The sequence below is a fragment of the Haplochromis burtoni genome, unplaced genomic scaffold, assembly GCF_018398535.1.
Source record: "Haplochromis burtoni strain Fernald_Lab_line unplaced genomic scaffold, NCSU_Asbu1 Contig_4, whole genome shotgun sequence".
Taxonomy (NCBI): domain Eukaryota; kingdom Metazoa; phylum Chordata; class Actinopteri; order Cichliformes; family Cichlidae; genus Haplochromis; species Haplochromis burtoni.
In genome coordinates this window covers 1,448,023-1,474,890 of record NW_024582365.1, presented here as the reverse complement: position 1 = coordinate 1,474,890, position 26,868 = coordinate 1,448,023, and the positions used below count along the sequence as shown (strand labels likewise).

General features: G+C 40.7%; 1 protein-coding gene across 2 annotated transcripts; it reads right to left on the bottom strand.

Annotated features, from left to right (window-relative positions):
• Positions 1-256: 256 nt before the first annotated feature.
• vimr2 (vimentin-related 2) lies at positions 257-26,815 on the bottom strand. 2 transcript variants are annotated; one of them, XM_042220735.1, is made up of 11 exons: positions 24,955-26,815; positions 23,474-23,618; positions 23,233-23,391; positions 22,922-23,041; positions 19,695-19,790; positions 15,160-15,288; positions 13,173-13,304; positions 12,666-12,713; positions 8,634-8,744; positions 8,415-8,539; positions 257-3,098 (listed from the first exon to the last, which is right to left on the bottom strand). In XM_042220735.1, the coding sequence occupies exons 1-11, from the start codon at positions 25,062-25,064 to the stop codon at positions 3,056-3,058; spliced, it is 1,218 nt and encodes a 405-aa protein (XP_042076669.1). In that variant the 5' UTR covers positions 25,065-26,815; the 3' UTR covers positions 257-3,055. The 2 variants fall into 2 exon arrangements, with proteins under 2 accessions (XP_042076669.1, XP_005913228.1); XM_005913166.3 differs by lacking the exon at positions 12,666-12,713.
• Positions 26,816-26,868: the final 53 nt, after the last annotated feature.

Sequence of the window (26,868 nt, the reverse complement as noted above, 5' to 3'; positions counted from 1 at the left end):
AAATGACGCTAAGGAGCAGCTGTTAGCATAATGGAGCATATCTATATTTATGGGTGCCATATTTCCCATTACAATACTTCATTTTGACTCAGTTTAAGTTAAAAGATTTCATTACTCCTCTCCTTGAATATTTTTACTTCTTGGGGGTTGGGGGTAGTGTTAAAACAACTATACACACCGGTGGCTATCAAAATCCCAGCACTTCCCACAAAAGCCCATGTCATAAGTGCATACAGACCTGGGTAATGTGTTTTTCCAGGTTCTGAATATATGCTATAAAGCTAGGGTACATGCATCAGGACCCTGGGAACACAGGATCTCTTGTCATGTTCCGATTATGTACCACATAAATCTGGAGAACGTAGGACCCTGGGAACACAGGAATGACTCATGTTAACGATAGACTGCATAAACATCCATTGATTTTGAGGCCTTAGTGCTGAAGTTCTGTTAGTCAGAAGTGACTGTGTTTGGATGAAAGGGTGCAGTGCTAGGTTATTAGCTAACGATAGCTAGCTTGGTTAGCAGGCAAAATAAACCATACAAGTGCAACACAGTCACAAATTACAGCAAATTAACTAAGAAAATGGTAACGCTAAAAGAACATGACAGACTAAAAGTCAAACAAAGTCTCCTTGGATGGTCTGGAACACAGAGAAAATGACATATTATGTTAAATAACTCCCTTAAAGCGGTGCTAACAGCACAAACATGGAAAAGTCCAGTTCAATTATTGTAATTAGTTCAGCTTTTTATCGAGGAACCATAACAACCAAACATGTGTTTAATAAAAACGTTATGTAATTGTCAATGTTAGTGCTGATGTAGTGACTTTAAAAGCAAACAAATAAATGCAAATAAATGCAAATAAAATACAAGTGTGAGTATTTTTCCTGTTTCTTAAGGACATGACTTTCAGATGATGTTCATCTGCTGTACATGTTTTTAGATGGTTATATCTTTATTTTTAGGATTGCCACTTTTTCTTTTGTTCTCCACTTATGCAATTTCCTCCAACTTTTTGGCACACATTGCACCGTCTCCTGAGAGATGCCAGTTTTTCAGCTAATAGGTCTTTGGAAATGCACACAAAAGTTGTCTTTTAGGTGTTTTCATGTGTAAATGACTTGTGAAGTAACTTAACTCGCTAATAATGACGATAGAACATCTGCACCAGATTTAAATTTAAATTAAAATCATAAAAGTGTATTTGTATTCACCCCAGCTCCGATTCATTAGACTAGCATCACTTGCTAATAGCATTAAGCATGTATGGAAGCATCGGTGATGAGAAAAACTAGTTCAGTTTAGAGTGATCGCCTTCTCTTCTATTTCTAGGCTTTTTTTCCCAAGTTTAATTTCCAGATAACGTTCTGCTGTGGGATTCTTTTTCTATGAGTATTGTGTTTTCCTCTTTGATGTTTTTCACACAATGTTTGCACATGGAACTACTTTTCAGTAAATTTTCCCCAAAGTCCCATTTTTTTTACATCTGTCTTCCTGGCTCTACATTTCAGGAGGAAAATTACTCCATAATCACTAACGATGGTCGTTCTGTGTGAGGAAATGGGTAAGGATGTGTACAGCATCACTTTTCCTGTACATGGCAACAATGCACAAGACCAGGAAAGAGGGTGACTTTCCTAAAATACGGCATGTTAGGGTGTAGTTCCTGCTACATTTTTAGTATGAGGGATATTTTGGAAGCACTGGGACGTTGTTAAGCTTTAAATATTAGAAAGAAAGAAAAACCCTCCATTTCCTATTCTCTGAGAAAACCCTTTCTGAGCCATCCATTCTTCATGTCGGGGCATTTAAAGAAGTCACCGATGCCACACAACCACTTCCCCAGTCACTGAGCTCAAGTTCATGGAGTGTGGCTAATCTTATCTGATCAGTTATTAGCAGCATTTTTCATCTTTGTGGCAGAGCTAACAAGCCTTTGAGATCCCTAATTGCTGGGAATGTGCAAATCTCACGTTAAGCATGAAGATGAATGGAAGAAGGTTCACTGAACATAAATCACTCTGCTCTACAGTATGGGAGAAAGTCTTAAGCCTGAGGATTCACAAGGGGTTCTCATGAACCAGGAGTTTTAACAAAAGAAATCACACAGCGTGGGTTGATCTCTCAAGCAACTAGTTTTATTCAATTTAAATCTAAAGAACATTTTGATGCTTGTGCAGAGGCAGCAACCAAAAATGATTTATCGCAGACGGCTTTAACATTGTGTAGAAAATAAGGAAAAGATTACTAGGGAATGTATTACCGAATGCTTATTTCCGAAACGACGGTAAATTGGGACACTGCTTTTGAAAGAAGCAATGATTAATCACACAGAGTTTTTCTTGTGGAAAGATCCAGGTGCTCATTTTGAAAGAGCTGCAGAAAAACAACTTCATGAACCATTTGAAAAGCAAACACAGCATGCTGGACTCTCGGCCGTCAAAACCAACTCAAATGTATGGCTGAAAAAGCAAAGGGAAGGCGAAACGCTTTTAGTTAAAGAAGAGAGAGCCGTCATTGTCTTTGTTAACAGTGACGGGGTCGCAGGTTAAGAGCCAGACAGAGGCTGAGTGATGGACGAGGTGATATCAGAGCGGGAATGACTCCGCGGAGCCGCACAGTTGAGGGTGTGTGTGTGTGTGTTTATCTGCGATTGCGTGTCAGTCTTGTTCAACAAAGAGGGGACAAAGCATTTATGAGTCATATCAGAGAGCTGGTAAAGATAAAACCCCACTTAACGAAATATCCCTTCCAGACGCTGCATGGATACACACTCATCCCACAGCCCCCACCAGTTTTAGACAGCTCCATCTTTCTTGGAGTATCAGGGTCATCTGCCAGAAACCTGTAATCAATGGCCCGGCTTACTGTAGGCCTCCAGACAGCATTAATCTGTCATACTAAGTTTACGTCTGCTCAAAATGCCGAATCGTTGCGTTAAGCTTCATCGAAGTGCAGAAATGGGGTCTGTTTTTACGCGTTTGTCTTTTGTCTGTGTTGGGGAGCACAACCACAGTCAGGACAGCCGATCTGACTGCTCAGGCTTAAGTCACAGGCTGCACAGTCTCTCCTCCTCTTCCTCCACTAGACTCCTGAACAACAGAAGCACATAAAAACACAACACACAGGTTATAACTCACAGAAGCAGGAACGGCATTCACTAATTAGTCATATATTGGCAGATCCAGAGTAGAACATTATTTTCTCAGTTACTCAATTAGTTTGGACAAGCCAAGTAAACAGCTCATCACTCATTTAATAACATGCTTAACTTCAATAAAAGCCTAAAAAGAGTTTACACAAATAAGCTAAGGTACTTCTTGTTTAAAATCGAACACCTAGCCATGCAGGCAGACTGTACAAGCGTTTGTGAAAGATCAAGCAGTTCAAATGAGCTCGCTAAACAGGAAGTTCCTTTTGCAACAAGTCAGTTTGTGAAATTTGTTCCTTTTAGATATTTCATCATCAACTGCAAGTGATAGCAAAGCGGAGGACGTTAGGAAACATAGACCAAAGTAGCTGACAAGAAAACAGAAGCAGGATCGTCAAGTGCTGAGGGGGGGTGATGCACAAACGCCTTCACTGCTCTGCTGACTCAGTAACTGTAGAGCTCCAAACGTCCTCCATCACTAACATCAGCACACAAACCGGGAACTTTGTGTTATGCATTTCCATGGCTGAGCAGCTGCTGTGGTGACCCAGGACTTTCGCCCATCATTTTATGTTATTCTCATATAACATGACATATTATCGTCTTATAAAGCTGCCAGTTCCACAACTAGCATATAGAGTACCGTCAGAATTTGAAGTCATGGTTTTCTCCACTTGAATGGATTTAATGTGGATTTAAGTTGAACACTGTTTCACTTGTTTTTCATCTCTGAGGATAATATCGACTGCATTGACTGTATACACAAAAAGGGTGAAGTCAATGTGAGACAGGCAGAAGACAGGAAGACTGTTAGATGAGAAGAAAGTGGTTAGCATGATTAAAAACAGCCTAAGAACCACTAAAGCTCAAGCCTGCCATGAACTGGAAACTGCATTACTGTCTACAGTGATGTGAGTTTTAGATCATCATGAATTGAGAGGGTACCAAACCAGATTGAAGCCCATGCTCCAAAATCAGCATCTTCAAGCTTGACTGAAATTAGCAGCTTCCCACAAGAACTAGCCAAAATCTTTCTGCAGGAAAATGTTTTTCCTGCAGAAAGATTTTATGTTCATAAGCAAATTTGGCCACATGACAATGTATGAGTAAAGCTTTGAGGGTCTCATAAGGCTACGTTCACACTGCAGGTCTTAATGCTCAATTCCGATTTTTTGATCAAATCCGATTTTTTTGTCTGCTTGTTCACACTACAAATAAAATGCGACAGCAAACGCGCTCTAGTGTGAACGCTCAAAGCGGCCCGCATGCGCAAAAGAAGACGTCACACACAACGCGCTCTGTTTAGACCCAGAGCAAACAATATTGTTTGACTGATGGCCCTTAATATAAAGACTTCGGACTTTACGTTTCCCAATTTTTGCTTTAAGTTATTTTGTTATTTACATAATAATGTAGATAACCTAATAATGATCCTTATTGCTGTTTTAGAGGAGCGGTGCTTCAAAGGATAGTTGCAGATTTCTGTCAGAATCTGCAGATTATACAGTACAAATAAAATGTTCACGTTTCTCCAACGTTGTCTTCCCAACAGTTTCACTGACATCTACACTGGATGGACAGGAAGCGTTCGCGATGTCTTCTCCGGCGCTGATAATTGGCGTCTGTCTTGTGTCAGTGACGTAAAAGACGGATTTAATGCGACATGACCATCAAACAGCAGTCGCTTTCTAAAACATCGGATATGTATCGGATTCAGTACCACATACGAAAGTGACCCAGATCGGATTTGAAAATATTGGATTTGTGCCGTTCACACTGTCACACCATGATCGGATAGATGGGTCGCAGAGGGTCAAAAAAATCAGATTTGATGCGCTTTTGCCTGCAGTGTGAACGTAGCCAAAGACTGCTGTGCCAACTGTCTGGCATGGTGGTGGTAGCATTAAGCTCTGGGGCTGTTTTCAACTTTACTTCAAATTAACAGCCAGACGGTTGACACAGTTGGATGTTCCAAGAGGAAAATGATCCCATTTACACATAAAAAGGTGTTTTAGAGCGGACAGAACAGGCTAATATTAAGCCTCTGCTATGGCCTGCCCAAAGCCTCAGCCTCAACCCTAAAGAAAAAAAAAATTTGTGGACTATGCTTAAAAGTCAAGCCTGTGCCAGGACACCAACCAATTTCAATGAACTCTATCAATTCTGCCAAGAAGCTTGCTGATGGCTACAAAAAGTATCTGTTTGAGGAGCAATTTGCTAAGGGACACTTAACCAAATATTAGTGAGCGTGTGTGCATATATTTAAGCCTGTATGTATGATTCTGAAAAAATCCTAAATAAATTCCAATTCCATTTTAGTCATTGAAGATATATTTTGTACAATCATTCCACCCAAGCAAAGCAACAGTTCATAGAAACAACAGTTCATTAAAGGCCCATTATTGCAGTTCTCTGTAGCACTTTTCTATTGTACATAGGCATTTAAAGCCCTTTATACAACTTTACCCATTCACACAAGCACCTTTTCTATGCTTTTTCTACATAACTCCAACACAGGTGATGAGAGCAGAGAAACTGAAACAAAATAAGAAGCTCAAAAGGGGAAGAGGGGAGTCATTTGATATATATCGGTAATATAAAAACGAAACCTCATAGTAAAGTAAATAAAGGATCTTGTCCTTAGATGAGCTACTTGTTGCTGCGTCGTGGAGCAGCAGGAGCAGACCACAAAGAACAGTAGAGAGAATTACAGTGTAATATGGATCACATTAGCAGTAAGCAAAAGTAGGGAGCATCTGCCCAAACTGCTCTGAGGTGCTTTCGCAGGCGATAAGCCACCCAGTAACGGCAGCCCGGGGTCATTAGGGTCTTCTTTGCAGACAGTTTGCCACGGCACAGAGAGAATAAACAATTCCCATTTTCATTTCTTATTCATGGCTTTAATCACGGATGACAAAACATATAGTAAATGAAGAAAGGAAGGAAAGAAGTTGGCATCGCCCGTGTGTCTTTGGGACAGTCTGCTGGGTAATGAGAGGGAATTAAAACTGTGGCGAATTTGTAAATGTGTGTACGGAGTGGGTGGGGGGTGAACTGACATTAACAGGCTGGCATGGAGAAGAGCTGGCAGAGGCCCAGCACATAGTGCTGTCAGTGTGAGGTCCTCTTTGCCCATTCTAATGAGGTATTTTGAGGGTCTGAGCTCAGGCCTGCATTGGGGGCCCCCCTGGGGTCAGATGGTCAGATGCAGTTGGATGGGTGATGGAAGGACCAGGAGGAAGCCTGTGGCAGCGGGAAGGGATGGCTGAAGTGCGTCACTCCACATACCAGGATGGCAGATGGTTAAACAACCTCAATGAACAGAGGGGATGACATGAAACTTCTTCAAGGTCGCGCACAGGAAACCACAGCACATTTCCTGTGAACCCAGTTGGCCCGTGATGTCAGCCTTTTGTGTTCAGGAATATCTTATAATGGAAATCACGGATATCCAGGTGGCACTGTATGAGGCGCTTGACAATACTGGGCTTATGCACCGGATCTTGTGGAAACACTCCTTGCATTACTCACAGTAGAGCTTTTAGAAAAAGATTTTGGGATATTGGTGGTTTTCTCATCTTTGAAGAATTCCAAATGGAAACAGAGCTTTGAGCTAATTTCAGTTTAATAAAATCGTCTCAAGGCCATTATGTGCTTTGCCCCGAACAGCTCATTTCTCCTGACATGTTTAAATATTATGTGGCACCCTTTTTGAGCATTGAGGCGGACATCTGTTTTCATTTTAGCCTCTACCACAGAGATGAGAATCCACTGTATGCCTCAGAGTCTGTAGATATTAACTGCAATCAGATATTACGGCAGCTGACTTTATGACTTCAGCACCTTTAACAGGGGATGACAAACTAATCACTGAAATCAAATGATGCGGTGTTTTTCTTGGAATATTTCTCCAGCAGACACGGCTGTCCTCTTGACTGACAGTCTCACTAACAATTAAATCAAGTCATCCCAAAGTCTTCTCGTGTGTGTGGCATAGTGTGTGTGTGTAAAATTTTATTGGTCTCCCTTAAGAATAACAACCCGCAGCCCTGAAATGAGGATCGTGAAGGCACAGAGGTTTATATTCATGCAAGCTCTTCATTTTAAAATGTGCAAAAGAGGCGTGGATAAGCACTTGTACATTACAGTCCATCATAGTGCTTTAAGTTTTAAGGTTAAATTAAAGTACTGCTATAAAGTCAATATCTGAAATACATGATCTGCAAAACAAAGCAGAATACTGACCTTGTTATGATTGAAAACGCTTAAAATCAATTATGAATTAATTTATCCTCAACTGCAATTCATTACAATTAATAAACTATTAAATTATTCGATTTTACCATAACCATTTGAACCATTTTATCAGTTTTATTATTACATTAGAGTCCAATAATAACTATCGAATATACAATGTAACAAGTTGCTTTATACGGATACAAAATTGCAACCATTTATATACGACTCCATTATAGACTGTATCCAACATTAATATATTGTCACGATGTGATGTGGTAGGTTTGTGGATTACTGTTGTAAAACCTTGAGTATTGAAACGAGAGAGTAAATCTGAGCATTATCACTTCATACTAGTAATGGATGCCTAGACTGCATCTATAATTCACCGTAATATAAAATGGGATTACAGAGATACAGTAAGGAGCTCAGACATCCAGAGGGAGCTCGGAGCTCTGATCACACCCTACAGCAGATCCAGAAATCTCTGGAGAGATTGTATATCTTGTCTAGACTGGGAGAGCCTTGGGATGCTAGAGAACTGGAATACGCTGCTGAGGAGAGGAACATCTGGAATACCCTTCTGAGGCTGCTACTGTAACCTGACTTACATTCCTGTGAAAAACAAAGTACACTTCCTAATTCAACAGCACATAGAACCATGTTATCATTCTCTGAATGTCCCTTTTCTCTTCTTTAAGTTATTGTTTCAGTTCACTGAGATTTGCAGGCATTCGTGTATCCACAGCTCTGTTAAGGTGTTTTTATATGACTTTTTTTTTAGCCATTTCAGTCATGGGATCATTGTCCTGTTGCATGACTCAGTTTTAGCCAAGCTTTAGCTGTTAGATGAGCATCGCATTGCCTGACCCTGAGGTCAACCAAAACTTTTAATTTCTAATTTTTAAGTTCTATTTTCTATTATCACAATGCGAAACTGATTAGATTATCTAATTTTACTTACATTTTGAAACCAGAGTTGTCTGTTATTAAGTATAATTAAAAACATCAACCATCTGACCTGTAAGCAGCAATCTCCATGTCTCTGGCCATCTTCTGAGTGAGCAGAAACTTATAGTCTTCACACTGCTCCTTCATCTGTTCTTGGAAATTGGCCTTCTGACACTTCATTTCATCTATAGTCGCCTAATGTCACACACACACCCACACAGAGCAGCAGAGGATGAAGTTGAATGACAGAATATAGGTTTCAACTGCATTAATCATTCCCCTGTTATACCTCTAGATCAGCAATCTCATCCATGTATGCAGCCTTCTTCATTTCAACCTCGTCCTCCAATTCCTCGTTATGCTTCTCGAGCTCAGCAAGCTCCTTTTGTAGCTCTGAAATCTTCAGGAATAAAGAGAAGGAGTTATTCATTGAACATATATCTGCAAAATTGCTTGTATATTGAATTCTTTTGTTACCGATAATGTAATAATCCCATGCCACAACATTTTAGAGCCCTCGTGTTCATGTTCAGTTCAAGAACAGCAGCTGAGGAGCACTTCAGTAAGACAACAAAGAGCTTCAACCTTTGGTCAATGGCAACCTTCTTATCAGCCTTAAACTGCATTTCACATTAAATGAAGACTGCTTTGAGGCAGAGTTACAAACTGAGAAAAACGTGGAGACATGGAAATGTGAAGAAATAGACATGTGGGGCATTTAAGCATTTTTAGAGATACAAATGGAAGGGGATTGTTTCGGCTGTGGTCTCACTTCTGAACTTCAGAAAAATTATCAACAAATGAGGCCAAGAACAAGAGCAGATGTTAGTCGTCAGTTTGTAGTTGTCAGATGGCCAGAAATAGGACTCAGATGAATGCTAATGTTTATCCATTGCTGCTAGATATTTAAAAATAAATCGATAGTTATAAACATGGCAGCCAACACCATAACAAGTTGAATGTTATGCATCAGTTGGATGATATGAGAGCGACCCGCCAGGCCAAGGAGCCACTGGCAAGTAAGGCATTCTCCAAATCATAGCATCTGACCTGGCTTGTTGTTTCATTATAGATAAATGTTTTTATTTTATTCGGGGTTGGGAGGGTCCTTGCTGATGACATTAGGAAACATGAAAACATCAAAACCACTGACAGTTGATGTGAATACTACAATTTTTTCTCTCAACAATGCGATCTTCTCCTGGAAAATGTCCTGTGGATGTTATTTTGAAACCTCGCATCCACCTAAAAATTGCCGCCAACCTTTACACACACAACCCATGTCTCCCATATCACCCCCTGATGGCAGCAACCTCCCTTAGTGGGACATAACGGTCTATTGAACCCCCAAAAATGACAGAGAGCCAGGGACCTTTCCATGGCCTCCAAACTCCCCAGATCAAAATCTGGACCTGTGTTTATGCCCTGACCAATCAGAGCTGCTTTGGTGCTATGAGTCGAACCTACACAATATTATATGTAGTGGCCGATCAGTGTATATTAGATTGCCATGACATATTGAACAGACATTCATTGATTCCAGATGGCGACTTCTGCAGAATTTGGTGATCCCCTGACAATTCTTCTAGCACCACTACAAAGTTGACGTTTTTAAGAGGAAATATCTGAGGATTTATTGGATAGACTGCCATGAAATTTGGTTCACACAATTATGACCCCCCTCAGGAGGAATTATAATTACTTCCTTAGCCTCCTGACTTGACATTAACTGGGCAAAATTTTGTATTTTAGTTAACAACTACATACCTCTGATTTAAAGCTACTCCCATCAGTCCCAGTGGCACTTTTTCATCATTACTAACTGGAAACATGGATTTAAACTGAGCTCTAACTACAACTGAAGTATGCAAATTAACCCAGCAAACACAGACAGAACAGGTTACTTTACTTTCACCACAAACTAACTGAGGAGCATCCCTTCCCCTGCCGTGAGTAATTACAGCAATCACTGAAGTTCAACAATTAGCTGTCACAGCCAGATGGGGATCCAGGCAGTCCTGCTCGTCTTTCAGCCAGATCATGTGACCAGAAGACGACCCGATTACTACTCACAGGCTGATGGAGACTTCCCAAACTGTGTGACTCACTTACTCTCCTTGGCATGATAAGTGGAGCCTGGCCTTGTATGTATACGCGAGCGGTGGCGGATAAACCCATCAGAGCCTGTTCTATTATATACATTTGTGTGTCAGGCCTGATTTCACTGCAATCGGTTTGTTTGGCCATGTTGTCTCTCAGTGAGAAACCAGACCCGAGGCATCCATCACAGACGAAGAGGAAACAGAGCAGATCAGGCCGTGCTGTCCATCCGTCAGCCTGGACAGAGCAAAAGTGAGGCTGAATATTAAAGAAAAGTAGATGATGTTGGGAGGCTTGTGCTGAGGTTACAGAGGCTTGATGTTTATTTAAAGAGCTGAAAGGTAGAGCCACACTAATGAGAACCAAACCACCATGTTTGCTACAGATGTGGTTGGGTGCCAGCTGTGGTCAGACCACTGACGGATGCTAATAAGACCAGGGTGGACTATAAGAGGTGTTTTTACCTGAGTCACCATTTCCTGGTTTGTCTTTTCATTCACGTCTCACTTTGTTGTCCGTTTCCTTCAAAGTCTCTTTGCTCCCTTGGCACCTTTTAATTTTTTTTTTTGCTAGCAGGATGACAAATTAAGGTTCATTTCCTTTCCGCTCAGTGTGTGTGTGAGAAGTATAAAGACGCCTATGACACTGCAGGCGCTCTGTAAGACTGTACTTAATATAACTGAGGACACAGAGAGCAATAAATCCTGTGTGAGCTGCAGTCGAGCTCTTCACATCTCCTGCTGAAAACGTCCGCAGAGTAAACACTCTGGTCAGCAGGATCTCCCACACTGTTGCTCTGCTGTCACTCAGCCGCTCTCAACTCCCTTTGCCTGCTGTGGGAAACCATTCATTTTCACCATTACATCTGATTTAGGAGCTGATGACCGACACAGAGCCAGCTGATAGATGTTAAAACCCTTTCCTTTTTCAGTAAAGAGGTTGAAAATGTATTATGGGAAGATCACTATCAGCAGGCAGTAACTAAAGGACTTAAATGATGTGTAAAGCTCTGATCACCTCAAAAGCAATATTCTCTCATTCGGCTGTTGCAATCAGCAGCCCTGCGGAGCGTTTTGATTTTATATTTCTCACAGGTGTGGAGGCAGAAGTCAAGTGAGTGTTGATTGTGGAGCTCAAAGCATTAAAAAAAACAAAAAAATAATAATTTTCATGCCAAGAGTTACATGAGAAGATTTTATCACTCTCATAGAGTCACGAAGAAAGAGAAAAGTTTTTGCAGGACGCTTTCACAGTACTGTTCAGTACATCTTTAGTGCTTCCATATCAGGAGGGTAAGTAGTAGCCAGGTGCGGCTAATCATATATTATTTAATTTACTGACCGTCACCAAATGTGACCGACCGCCTCTATAAAGCAAAAGTTGTGCAGTTTCCTGGTCTGGAGACAAACGTTGTGTTAACACAACCCTGGAATGTTCCCAGCAAATTCACCTTAAAGTCAGACTGTGAAATGCTCAAAGAAACTTCAAAAAGAAAGCCTGTTCACTCTGAAACAACATGGCAGCACGGTTTAGATTTGCAAAGATTCGTCTAAGCAAACCACAGATCTACTGAAAAAACGGACAGACAAAACCGAAGTGGAAATCTCCGAGGATAACCCACAGTTCCATATTTCACCTAAAACCAAACACGGCCTATCAGATGTCACTCTGAGAGGTGATCATTGGGGTTTTTTCTTCATCCACGTTGTGAGGACAACGTTCCTACAGCTCAAGCTTGGCTGAAACTATGTCACGCAGCAGGACAATGATCCCAATCACACCAGCAAATCTACAACAGAGCTACACAGTTAAACTTCAACCCAATTAAAATGCTGTGGTGGGACCTAAAAAAAGCTGTACATAAACTAATTCATGCACATCTCAATAAACCAAAGCAACCCTGAGGAGTTCCTCCACGGCAATGACGATGACACTGATATAGTCACTTAAAAAACAGTTACTTTTAGTCCACGTCGCTAAAGGTGGTTTGCAAATGTTGAACTTGGTACTTACTGTTTCACATGTTTTTGATATGAAAGCAGATCAGAGGTATATGTATAAAAAGGATAAAATTGACCCCGTTTGCCATTGGCGTGTGTTGTGTCTGGTATGATTTCAGCCGGGAAAATATTAAACATGTCATATCTGCTCTCCTCACACTTGTTTACTTATGAAAAGAAGCAGGGGGGTGATTCTTGTTACACTTACTTGTAGAACTTACTGTATGATGCTGGATGGTTTCCCTAACATGAGTTGTTTCAGGCCATGTCTTAGTGGCAAACAAAAAGCATATGTTGAAGAACAATTCACTGCGTTATTTAATATATAACTCATTCATAAAGAATGTTAATCATAGTCTGGTTTCCAAATATATGTGGCCAAAACAAAGATATGAAACATAACAATCACATAATGTTATGCTCTATTACACTATAAACTGCAAATGATCTTTTGGCTTTAGTTGTGACTGTTTGTTCCAGATATAAGTTGCTGTAGGCGTACATAAAATGGGTAAATCTTTTTTTTTTTTTTTCCCTTTTTTGGATCAACTAGCTTCCTTTTCGTGCAAGAAGTTCGGAAGAAGTTAAAAGCTTGGCAAATGCAACCAAAACGCCCTGCCCTGATGTAAAGCTCAAGTTTGCTCCAAACAAACTATGCTAAGCGTATGTGCTTTGTGTAATTTGGCTCAACTAACTCTTTAAAGAAAGGGCAGGGGGAGAACACTCACCAGCATCTTTATCTCACCGGCGTCCTTTATCTTTGTCAAGTCTTTGACCGTTGACCCTCCAGTTCCTCCCACTTCCACTTCCTTTCCGTCACCACTGTGGACCACAGCAGAGGAGGCTGCACCGCACTCATACTGAAGAGACACAAGATGAGAAGTCAGTGCTGCTGGGATCTTTTTGAGTAAATTAGTGCACTTTGGCAGGGGGAGCAATCAGAGTCTCTCATACTAGCTCTCCTTGCGTACACCAGTTTCATGATTAGCCAAATCATGAGGGCGCACAGGTGTGTAGGAGTCCGCCAGCAATCACCATTACTGCTCACAACCAATAGCAATCATTTTAGCATCGAGACAATCGCGTCTCGTAATCGAGGCCAGGCACAGACAGGACGGTGTCCAGCTGGCGAGGCAAGAGCCTGAGTGGGAGGGAGAGAGTAAATAGATGGCGTTTTAAAGAACAAGAAACACACGTAGACAGGCAGATATCCCTTAGTCATGTCTCCATATTAAATGCACACACACACACCAGTGTCCACTTCAGTGCAGCTAAGGAGCCTGGGAAGGCGGCCTGCAGTCTGATTGCAGCCCTGACCTCTGAACCAGGCAGACATCCTCACCTCAGAGAGGGTCAGACCCACCAGAGCTACAGTCTGACCCCAGTGCAGGACCTCGGTGCTGCAACACACACACACACACACACACACACACACACACACACACAGACATTCTGTTCGGGTCCAGAGCAGCACCTCTGATTTCCAAGTTCTTCCCCAATGTTGTGTTAAGAGGTAAAGAAAACAAGTGAGAGCCTCGTTGTGTGATTTGTGAAAGCTGAGAGGGACAGAGGGAGGGTGGTGCGGTGAGAATATTGGAGTTAATCGTAAAGAGGATGAGGAACTGGTCACTGGAGAGAGTGTCAAAAGTGAAAGTACTCAGATCTCTTATTTAAATAGAAGCAGTTCAAGAATAATGAAATAACCCACAGGAAGTGAACGACCTGCACCAATATATAAACCGCAGAAGGTACTTAGAAGTATTAAAAAACAACCCAGTAACACAACCTTATTGTTCACATTACTCCGTTCCATGGCATGGTCCGGCCAATACACACAGTGAGATTGTAACACATTACTTTATCCTGTCACGAAATCACTCAGCACAGGTTGGCTGGCGAGCTGGAGAGCATATCATCAAGTGAAATTAAAACCACACAAGATCGATTTCTGTTGGAAGCGTTTGTGCCCCGTTTAGGATGCATGGCCAAAAAATAAAAAAATAATGACAACTGTTTAGTTTTCTGAGATCATGAGATCATAAAACGCTCAAGCAGCTGTGATGTGTGTTTCCATGTGTGCTCACCGGTGGCTCTGCAAACCTTTTGTGGCATATCCCAGATATGAAGAAAAAAGGGCTTGTTCCCATTCCCTCGACAAGTTTTAAAGGAACAAGGTTTAACTTTTGTGAAACTCGGTCAACACGATAGCATTAACAAACTCATTTATTATGTTTTTAGTTCATTCAACAAATCTTGCTTTTGTAGTACAGCCTCAAAATGTAGTGACTGTATGACCCACAGTTTGAGAGCCACTGAAAGATCGCAACCGATGTCTGTCTGAATCCAGCCTGTGAAGCCATGAATGCTTATTTATCATATTTTCACATGCTTTTTTTTCTCATCTAATGAGACCCACTTTGTTATATTTCTCACAATGATTTTTTTAACAGCTGGAGAATTAGCAGCTGTTAACAGTGGTGTGCATACGTTATTTTCTTGTTTGTTTGTTAATATATGGCTCAGTAATGTATTGAACACATGTTTTTCCCTGTAAACCACCATTATGTTCATTTCTGACTCCGTGTTTTCATTTTGGGGCTCTACTCATGATTCACAGTTAATAACTGGGCCTTAGCGCAGGCCCTCGGATCGTCCGGTGTATGGTATTGGTGTGGTTCTCTGTGGGTTTTGTGTGTTATGTACTCTGTGTTGTACCTGGAGTGTCTCAGCCAGTTGGCAGTAGTACTTTTTTACATCCAAAGCCGGAGCAATGTCAGGGCGGCCAAATTTAATCACTGCTGCCCGGGTGATCCCTTCGTTGGGCTCCAGCATATCCTCCACTGTCTGCTCATACACGAAACACATACAAATACACAAGAATGTAACAACACACATTTATTTATTACACTGTTCTTAATGTCAGTTTTAATAGACTTGCACTTTACTTTACTTCTTTATAATTCAGCTCCTAATAATACATCCACAATCATCATCTATGACTTTTCTCTTTCTTTTTCTGGCAGCTATATTTTTCCCACATCCTTCTCCCAGCATCCCCAGTATCTCTTCTTCATACGTGTCCAAATCAACTCTGTCTCAACTTTTGTCCTTTGACTGAGAGGTGGTCTGAGCTTTTAGGATATCTAAGATGAAACATGAACAAGCACAGGTTTTATATCGATCATGCAAAGGACAAAGAAGCAGCCTCATCTAACTTCACAATGATTTTGAGGTATGACAGGTCATTTTGGGAGGTACAGTTGTATGAAATTTAGACTACTGCAACATTACACTTAGATCTATTTGTTCTTAGTGAACGCAATATTAATGAACATTGTGTACAAATACATATTTTCTAAAACATTTTTTAAGCAAGGAAAATTTCAACTAATTCAAACTTCTGGAAAAAACGAACCAAAACAACAGTGGTGGCAACAAGCTTCCATAAACCCTTTGATATTAAGAATCTTATTTGCAGGAGTGCCCTGGTAATAAGTAATAACTTGACATGTTGTTTCAGTGGCAGGAGAAATCATATTTCAAAGAAAATCCACACAAGGGTGCAGAGAACATGTGAACTGAGCTTCCCGAGGTTTGAACAGGGGCGCTACAAAGAGGGGGCCAGAGGGGGCACTGGCCACCCCCCAAAATTTACTGACCCCACCTGGCAAGACTGTCCTGTGTTGGTAATAATTGTAATAAATGTGAACACGAGAGAGGACGAATCATTAAAGTATGGTTGGGACTTAAAGTCAAGCAGTTAAAAGTCAAGTTAAAAAAGATGATCATGGATTTCAAACTCTTACTTGGTTCTCATATTTACTTTCAGTGATATCAACTTTAATAACAGGAAATCAACTAGACATGTAATTCTTTTCTTCCTCTCTTCTTTGCCATATTTTTTCAAGTAACCTGTTTGAAAACAGCGTAATAAAACTGGAAATTCTGGTTTTGCTGTGCCACCCCAGTGTTTTCAGTGACCCCCATATGACCACCAACATGGGAAAATTCCGGAGGAGTCCTGGGTTTGAACCCAAGTGTAATATTTTATCCCAGCTGTAAGATCACATAGTCACAGCACAATGTACTGCAGTGTATTTTTCTGCGTTGGATTAATTTTCTGCTAGAAAATAAACATTTTTCACTAAATCCTGTTTTAAAACAGGTGTGCTGCTATAAATGTGTTTGTTATAATTTTGCAGGTCACCAGTTTACATATTTTATGTGTTTAAACCAGGGGTGTGCATGCAGTTATTTTTCCCAACGGAGCCACGTGAGAAAGTAGGATTATTATGGAAGTGAACGCAAATAAGCTGAACTTATATCAGTTTCATCTCTCTATAAACTTATTGATGGCGCTCTTCTCAACAGCCCCAGCTGTAGAGAGCTACTATCTCTGTCTAAAAGTAAGTCCCTGTCATTGTCCATTTACCTGTATGACTGATTTAATGTGGTTTGATTCTATAAGACCCTGCAAAACCAAAGTGTTCTTGCAAGAAGTGCACACTAGGGCAGACACCTAATTTTATATAGAAACATGTTAAAAGTCTAAAATGATTAGAAATACAGGAGTAATGTGATTACTTGTATAGATGGATGGTCAATATGACCTTATGTTTGCTACAATTACACCAAACCACCAATGCTCTGACTTCTTGCATTACATTTTAAAATTGTCTTTATTGATGAAAATGTGTCAGCATTATTAATTAGTACACATATGCATGTTTATTATATCCATAGATGCCTAGTGTATTTCAGATATAGCTTACCCCTACAACAGTAAAAGAAAAAACTGAGGAACAAGTGTGTTGTGCAGTAAAAGTATACTCAGGTAAATTTTCTGTCTGCTACAAACACACAGAGACCAAAGGCCTCAACATGCATGTCTGCAGCCTCACATCAGTTACAAAGAAAATGAACTGCTACAGAGCTGCAGTGGCAGACTAACATTTTTCTCCTCTTCCCTGCACCTACATAACGACATGGCTGCCGATTTGTCAGGGGAATGTGGGGTATCTGGAAGTGCCGATAATAACAACAGTTAATAAAACAAAGGGAACTTCTGTTTTCATTTGGTATTCAGCCGCATTTCCCGGACGGGGAGTTATCGAGCGTGTCCCAGAGGGAGTGTGTTAAATGCCGCGCGGTCCGGCTTTGCAGAGGAAAAACACAGAGTGATGGAGCTGCTCCTGCTTCAGCTGCCTCCCTCTCTCTCTCTCTGCCTGCAGCCTCTAGATCTGATACCGGGGTGCGCCTGTCATCTCCTGGTGAGGTGGAGAAAATTGTAGAAGGTGCAGAGGGCTGGGGGTGTGTGTGGATATGTACAGAATATGGCTGCAAGCATGTGCTTTTTTTAAAGGAGTAGTTGAAAAATTTGTTTGAGTGCAGAGAAGCTACTTAATACATTTTATTTTGTGGGGCATGTTCAAGAGTTAGAAGATAAAATGACAATCTGATACTAGCACAAAATCCTTTATAAACCAGTGAATTCTTACACTGATGTTTCAGCAAGTGAGCTTCGGCAGAAAGCAGATTTTGTCAGCTTCAATCTCCTGTTTCCACTTGTTATGCTTAACAACCCCAGAGTTGGTTGTTCTTTCATATTTACCATGCAGATATGAAAATATGGGCATATTTTTTATTATTCTCAGATCTGACCTCGACCTGATTGAAACACTATGGTGAAACCTTTGCAGTTTTATAAAGAAGAGTGGGCCAAAATTCCTCCACAACGATGTGAGACACTGATAAAATCACACAGAAAACAATTACTTTAAGTTGTTGTTGCTAAAGCTCCTGAAGCGCTAAGTGTACTCGGTTCTGCACAGGACTCCAGTAAAAACTCTCTTTTACATGACTGTTTTTGGACAATAACATGCTTTTTTTGTGATTTTATATTTGTGTATTAAATTGGTTGTAATTCGTCAAAAGTTTTTGCAATATTTTGGTTTTAACTGAAAGTCTGCAATTCAATTACATCCTGTTTGTTTGCTGTAAAATGCCCAGAACAGTGGGAAGGTGTTCCTGCATCTTCGATCAATGAGGAATTAAATCTGCAGGTTGGTGCCTATTACTAGACTTTTTACCTCGATAAATAAACTAAATATAAAAGTTACTCTGCCAAACACTGACTGCAGCTTTTACCTTGAGACAGAAATGTTTGATCTGCCTCAAAAATGAATTTATACCATTCAGGAGAGGGATGTTTTTGATACATTACAGGTCAAGAAGTAAACAGCTTAAATACAGACAATCAATTTTTGGCACATTCACATATCAATTAACACATGCCTGTGATCTGTTCATGGTGCAGATGCAAAGTGGCAGTCGGTGCTCTACAGAAAATTTAAATCTTACATGTGACTCATTTTAAAGTTTTTAAATCAGGTATATGATCTATGTGTTCTTGCATTATGTTTTTGGAAAATAGTTTTGCAAAACACTCAATTTATGTTGTTCAAACTTTGCATGAGGATACTGTGGATCTACTAACAGTTTAGTGCATGCTATACCGATTAGTTTGCAGTATTGTGGTGAAGTTTACAGTAACTGATGCCATGTTGGACTCATACAGAGCAGGCTGTGGTGTTCATGGACAATGTGAAGTTACATCAAAGATAGCAAACATCAAGTTATATTTAAAGGCAATTCAGCATTTATATTTAAATGCTGATCGGATTCAGTCACTGAATTATAACTTGTATACTAGGTTTATAATGTCTATGTGTTGGAAAATGAGGAATATAGTTCATGAAATATCTGCTTATATCTTGTTGAATTCAGCTGGGTAAATCGACAAAAAACAGCGAGTACCAGAGTAGCAGCTGATCACTTGATGACTTATTTCAAGTAATTGTTTTCAACAGCCCATCTTTAAGTTCCACCACCACTTAAACAAATCCCACTTTAACCCCTGAGGTAAAATTTAAAAGTGTAACAGTCCAAAAACACCTTCTTTCCCATTAAAAGACTAGTAACGACTGCATTTAGTACAAAGCCCTTAAAAAAAGTAATTTTATGAATCTGGAATTGAATGCTCTGCTCATATTTTTCTGTTGTTGTGGCCGTTTCTGGTTACAACTCTTCAGCAAGGTGACCAAGGTCGCGAGGAGCTGCGTTTGTCAACACAGATCTGGGCATTGCTCCAACACTCCTGTCTGACCTAAGTGCTACATTTTGAGCCATTTCTGTGACTATAAACTGTTCCTGTTTCATCAGCCTGCAGCTACAAACTCCCTTTCTCTCACCGTCCTGTGCAGGGTCTCCATGCTGGCCAGCTGCTCCTCGTAGATAGTCACTTGCTCCCTCAGAGCCAAACACTCTGCTGTCACAGCATCCACTTCCTGTTAAAAGAAAGTAAAGTTAACAGAGAAGTTGAACTTAATTTCTGGAAGTGTCTGAGGAGTGCTCTGCAGTTTGCAAACTAAATCAAACCACAGGTGGAAAAAACATGAAGTTGTTTCCACCCTGAAGACCAATTTTGAGAACAATCAGCACCAGCCACTCTGTCACTGAACAGCAACTACACGCCGCAATGCAGAGGAAAAGGGAGGAGGAGGAGGAAGATGAGAAGGAGGCTAACTAGACACAAAAGCCTTGTCACCCAATCTATTTGCCGGCAGGGGTTCTGAATTCGTCTACTCTTTTTAAAGAACTGGATTAATTGGTGTTGAATGCAATTACTGTTTGTGCCTGCTTTTACATTTAGGTACAGGAAGAAAGAGTTTGGTGGTAAAGTTGTGGATTCCTGCTGTGAGGGTGGCAGGGTCAGTGATGTACTGCAGCAGATTAAACAGACTGGACTGGCTGCTGCTGAACTCTCTGAGCTGGAGAAAAACCTGTTGTAGTTTGTGTAGTTGCTCCATAGTGTTCACACACAGTCACAGACTTCTTTTACTCAAGTTGCCATTTCCAGCTCCATAGTTTAATTCTAGGGTAGCTTTGCATGATTCACTGTTCAAAATAAGCCGTTTCTGTTTATGTAGCAATTTTAGCTCCAACTGACTTTCTCAACCTGAAAATACTGTACAACAGACAATAAGGAAAAGCATGTTGGGTCAAATTTAGCGTCACACAGCTGTTGCAAATTTGTCAGCTTTACTGGATTGGATTGAGATCTGGGAATATGTAGACCATTTAAGTACAATGGATTCATTAACATGTTTAAGAAGCCAGTTATTGATGGGTTGAGCTTTGTGACATGGTTTGTTATCAAATACAAAACTCATGTAGCATTTCAAAGATGCTCACGTTAAAATATTCCCTACACCATCACCAACAGGATGGGTCCACACTTTCATTTGGTTTACAACAAATCAGACCCTACGATCCAAAAGTTGGAGCAGAACTTGAGAGTCATCGGACCAGGGAAAGTTTTCCAACCTTATATAGCCCAATTTTGGTGAGCCTGTGTGAATTGTAGCCTCCATATCCTGTTTTAGCTGACAGGAGTGATACCCAGTGTGCTTTTCTTCTGCTGTTGCCCATCTGCTTCACGATTTGATGTGTTGTGCCTTCAGAGATGCTCTTCTGTATACCTTGCTTTTAACCAGTGGTTATTTGAGTTACTGCTGCATTCCTGCTACCCCAAAGCATCTAGGCCAGTCCCTTCAGATCTCTGATGTCAACAAGGCATTTTCTCCCAGAGAAACGCTGCTCATTGGATATATTTTTTTGTACTACTCTCTGTAAACCCTAAGCATGGTTCCTAATAGATCAGACGAGGCCATCTGACACCAACAACCAGGAAAAATTCAGTAATTTAAATTTGATTCCCGTTTCCCATTTGAACTGCAGAAGAGTTGGAGCTTTAAGTCTTCACCATGAGTGGTGCCTTGTCACATGTATTATTGTTGACATGTTTAATATAAAAATATTCTTAAGTGCTCTCCATTTATCTGTTTATTTTTATCCCAATGAGGATTAAAACCAGCTGAAATTCTGACCAAAAGAAAGTCTTCTAATGTAATTCTGACCTTGTTTTTACCTTTAAATGAATCTAAACTCCATATATGCTAAATTAATTCATCCACTCAGACTCACTCTGTTTTTCTGTAGCCACAGAAAATCAAACTGAGGAGGTGAAATGTGCAATCCTTGATGATGGAGTAGGATAGAAACCACACAAAAGCCAGCGGTATGCTCTAAAACAAACCAAATGTGGCTTTTTGACGTTATGCTGACAAAGATGCAGCTTGTTGTGGGCCGATCTGTGTAGTATTCACTCTTCTCCTCCGCATCTCTGCTCTTCCTCTACCTCCCTGCCGATTTCCCACCAAGTCTTGTCACCCTGCAGCTGCTTCCAATTCAGAACTGCAGGACAGAGCCAGCAGGAACATTACGGCACCATATCACAGCCTGTGTTACATCTGCGAGGCACAAATGAAAGCCTCCCTCGCATCTGGCCTGGTTCTGGAAAGGAAACGATGGGCTCTGGCATGTGCGAGGGAAGAAAAGTTTGGTGGCTCAGGTTGCAGTGGGCCACCAGCCCAGACTGTGTGACTGCTGGTGATCAAAACCCACTGGGCAGCACTACAGAGGAGCAGCTGTGCCAGGTGTCAGCTGGATGGAGTGGGAAGTGAAGATGCTTGACAGCCCTGCCATCTAGTGCTCAAAGTATATTATCGCAACACGGTCAGATCAGAGAGAAAACGCTTCGGTTCATACTCAAGTTTTAAGTAAGTGATTTAATACTAATATATTTAAGTAGACACAGCCACCAAACTTATTTAAAGGGCAGTTTTATACATTATAAACTTTACTGCTTGAGGTTTCACATTTGCAAAATGTAATTTTAGTATACACTGGCCTCTGTTTTATGAGTTTTGATCAACAGTAGTAAATTCAGTTAAGAGTTGAGCTCTAACTAAATAATTTTACTTGAAGTGAAATTGTAGCCTTGACAGACTAGATGACATGACCCTGTGGGGAATCCTGACGTTTGTGTTTGGGCCTATGATCACCATCCATCCTTTTTTTTTGCCTCTTGCGTGGTCGGTGACATGGGGGTAGCAGTCAAAGCAGAGGCCAGCTCTTCTTGGGGGACACAGACGCATCAAGCTACGAAACGTGATCTCTCCGGTGTGTCCTGGGTCTTCCTCAGGGTCTCCTCCTCATCTAGGAGGCCTCTTGGTCTGATGCTCAATCCACAGCTGACTCCCTTCGATCATCAACCATCCATTAATATAACCACTCAAATAAGGACGTTGTTATTTGAGTGGTTATATTAATGGATGGTTGACTCTGATGTGACCCTGAATTTTACTATGCTTGTGCTCTCTTAGCTTTTTGGAACTGAACCTACTGTTATAACCAAATCTTCAAATAAATTTATAGTCCTTAAAAAAGAAAAAAAGCACAGATTATTCTTTATTTGTCGAGCAGAGCCGAGTTCCCTCCTGACCATTTTTCTGAAGCAGCAACGGGATTTTCATGCATACCAACAGAATACTTGCCAAATACCAAATACAATTACCTCAGCCACATCTTGTTGTTCCTGCCGGACGAAGATCCTCTGCTGCGACGCCTTCTCATAGTCTTTCTTCAGGAGCTTGAGCTCTTTCTGCAGCTCCTGTGTGTCATTCAGAATCTCATCCTGTGGTGAGAAACAGCCAGACACTGATGGATCTTGACAAGGTTGTAAATCAGACCTGCCCACAATTATGCAAAGTGTGATCCGGCTGATGTCATGACGTGAGACGTGCTTGCGGACTGATATGAGAAAACCTCATTTAGGCATGCCATCGCACGGAGAGACATGCAGCAGACACACCCAACAGAACCTACCCTCTGCTTGCCCAGTCTTTCCACCACAGCGTCCAGGCTGTGGTCGGGCACCGCCACAGTGGAGGTGATGCTGGAAGAGGCCTGGCGATTGTTCAGCTCTTCCTCCAACTCAGTGATCTGACATTCAAGAGACTCATTGTCGTCCTCAAAACAACGAGCCTAAAGGGCGCAGGTTTAAATAGCGTGAGGTATACACAGAAGAAACCAGCAGAGAGGCAGCAGTTACAGTGTTTGTCCTCACCAGCTCAATCAGCCTGACCAGGCGGTCATTGAGGGCAGCAATGACGGTGCGGTCCTGGACAAACTGGTCCAGACCTTCTTTGTTCTGAGCCCTGGCAGCTGCAAAGTCTAACTTATCACAGTCGCACTCATCAACAGCAGCAGCCCTGAGAAAAGGCACAAAGCACCAAAGACTCGACTCAATATTTTTAAAGGTTTTAGAGAAAGAAACTAAACACATACAGAGAGGCTTCATCAAGTTTATCCCTGCTCATTTTCTTCCATTTCATTTTGTTTTGTAAGGCTGAAATGTTGCTAATTTTGTGATTTTTGGTTCTCTTTTGTTGGCGTTTCTTTCATTTTTCTGTGCTGTATGTAATGTCATATATTGCTCTCACTTCATATATGAGATGTTTATCCAGACTGAATATACTTCACTGTAAACATGACATCATGGAGTTATTGGTTCAGTTTGTCCATTTCTTAGCAGGTTTACTCATAATTCTGGATTTGCATGATACATGGAATTCATGGAAGGATTCTTCACTGTTCTTCACCAACACAGGGTAACAGTCAACTCTTAAAAAAATGATGATGATGATAAGGAACACCAACTTCTATCTATATCACAAACCAATCTCTTGATTCTGGATAAAGGGACTCCGCTCATGCATGGTGCGAAGGGAATTTTCAGTCTTGGCAGAGGTGTGTAGTCTCTGCTCTTGTGCTTGAAATGCTCGACTGCGTTTGACGTCACAGCAAATAAAGATTGCACCCTGTGATGGCGTCTGCGCGCTGAAGACATTTGTCACTACCAGTAGTTGGTACCTCAGTGCTGATTACTTTACCTACCTATTATGCATTGATTGCTGTATGTAGACATGCATTTTAGGTTGTTAAGCACATTTTGACACATCAGTGTTTTGGGAATTTTCAAATTTGTCTCAGACCACAAACATCTGAAGTTATAATTGTTGATGAGATTACAGTTTACAGCTTAATTAATATTACTTAGAGACAGGTTCAAGTCATACCCAGATATCAGATTTTGTCCTGAATTCTGGAAAAAGCACTCGACTGATAGTGACATTATTACATCTGACCAATCTGTCAGATAACCTAATCTCTGCTGATTTGCTGACAAGCTTACAGTCAGTCATGGGGAGGCCAATTTCAACGTACATGTCATACATCGTTTTTGTATTTAACGTCATTCTTAAGGACTATAACAAATAATTGTCCAACTTTGGGATGAATAAAGATGTTATTATAACCACTAAGGTTCTTCAGCATCCACCAGGAAACCTTTGACATGTAAAGCAGTACACTATGTTTTAATCATAAGGGGGAAATATCAGATGTTACCCTTTTAAATGAACCCTCATTCATGTCTTTCATCTATAACATTTTTCAGGTTAAAATGCCATACTCCTCACAGACAAACTGGTGGACATGTTTGTACACCTTAATATCTTAAAAGTGGTAAGCAAAACCCACACTGACCTGACAGAGGCCCGGTATTGCCCCGCACACCGCACGCTCAACCCTCCGTTTCGTCTCCAGCTGTCGTCCTCAAACAGCTTGCGGTAAGAAGACACTCTGAGCATGGCCATGGCTTTGAATGGCTTCAGACTGAGATAAGACACAACAACCAAATGGAAGCAGCAGATCGAAGGAGGATTTTATACTTGGAGGGAAACAGAATGTTGCACTGAGGTGAAGCAGACTAACTTTGGCGTGAACATCACCCAGTGACGATTTCACATGCACCCTAAGAGTAAGGCCCAAAAACCTGCCGCGCAGTCACCGTTTGTCTACATAAGATTTCCAAGAGGACGAGATTGAGGTGGGGCACAAAACAGCTTTATACACAGTTTTATTTCATTTAAATAAATTAAAAATAAAAAAAAATATCTGAGAAGTTGAAAACAAATGTATCCTTGTGTACCTTTGAACGTACCTCAGTTTTGTGACAAAACTGAAAAGAGGAACAACAATGAATCCACACACTGTTAACATCAGTTGGTAGAGTGGAATAAGACAACACATAAAAATCAGAGGGTGGTGATTACACTGATTCTTCTGTTTGACATCATGAAGCTTGTATTTCTACAGACAAAAATGAAAGGTTGTTGTAAAACAGTTCTCCCAAATCTATATATAAAAAGAAAATCCCCAAAATAATTGTTCCATAGACTCATGCCACCGTTTGGCAAATCTCAGTTTGAAAAAGGCCAACAGAGGATTTTGAAGTAAGGATGGTAATAAGGCAGAATGAGCTACTTCGGACCAACAGTTATTTATACAAGAGTCACGATTGTCAGCATTTTCACATTGCATCATGTGTATATGTCGTCTGCAAAGGTCCCGGGGCATGTGTGAAAAAACTCTGGTTTTTCTGGCATCGTGGGTAAATTATTACGTCATTAATGTGAAAAGCTTATGGGTTAAACCGTTTCAGAGGAAATGGGCCTTAGAAGTTCCTTATTACAGAGAATCAGCTGCAGAACAGAATGGTCCTCTGTGGCACAAAGACAGGCAGCTTCCTGCAGAGTAATGAGCCATTAAAATCTGCTAATTTCACACCCAGAAAATGCTGCATGAGTTCAAATGAGAACATTAGTCTTTTGGATTTACCCTAAGGGGACAGAACTGCCTAAAAACAATGAATAAAGAGCTTTAAGATGTGGCAAAAGTGAGGGAGAAGACATGTAAACACACGTAGACGCACACCAACAGTACCACCTTCAGGACAAACTAAACACCATCACAGATTCATACCAGCAGACAGTCAAACAACCAGGTAACAGGTAAACAGTCACTATTTACACCACCAGAAAAGAGTGAGATCTCCACCCGATTCCGATTGACTAGGAAGTTAGTGTGTTAACAGACTTGTTTCGCAAGTCAAGAGGAAATGAGGAAACTGGAGGTAAGGCTGACGGCTGCAAACACAGCAAACACTTACAACCAAGAGTTTTCTACAACAGGGTGATAAAAACACGCAAGAAGACACCCAATTAAACATTTTAAAACTGAAAGTAAACTGCAGTAGAAAGTGTTCACATGGTGCAAACTTGGAGGAAAACAAAAACATAAATAAACAGTTACAATACCATGGATAAGCTCAAAGGTATCTTAATATTGTCCCCTCAGCTAAACGCTGCAAAATAAATGATTGTCATGATTTATCTTAAGCATAAACATTCTTAGTGACAGATTTGCATGATCATCCCATTTCAAACTATTTTAACAATATATCTAAACATCTTCAGTCCATTTATTCAAACCTAAAGAAGTCTCTTCATTTCTTTAGTGTAAGTGAGTCTCCTATTTAGCATCTATGGATATATATATATATATATATATATATTATATATATATATATATATATATATTATAATATATATATATATA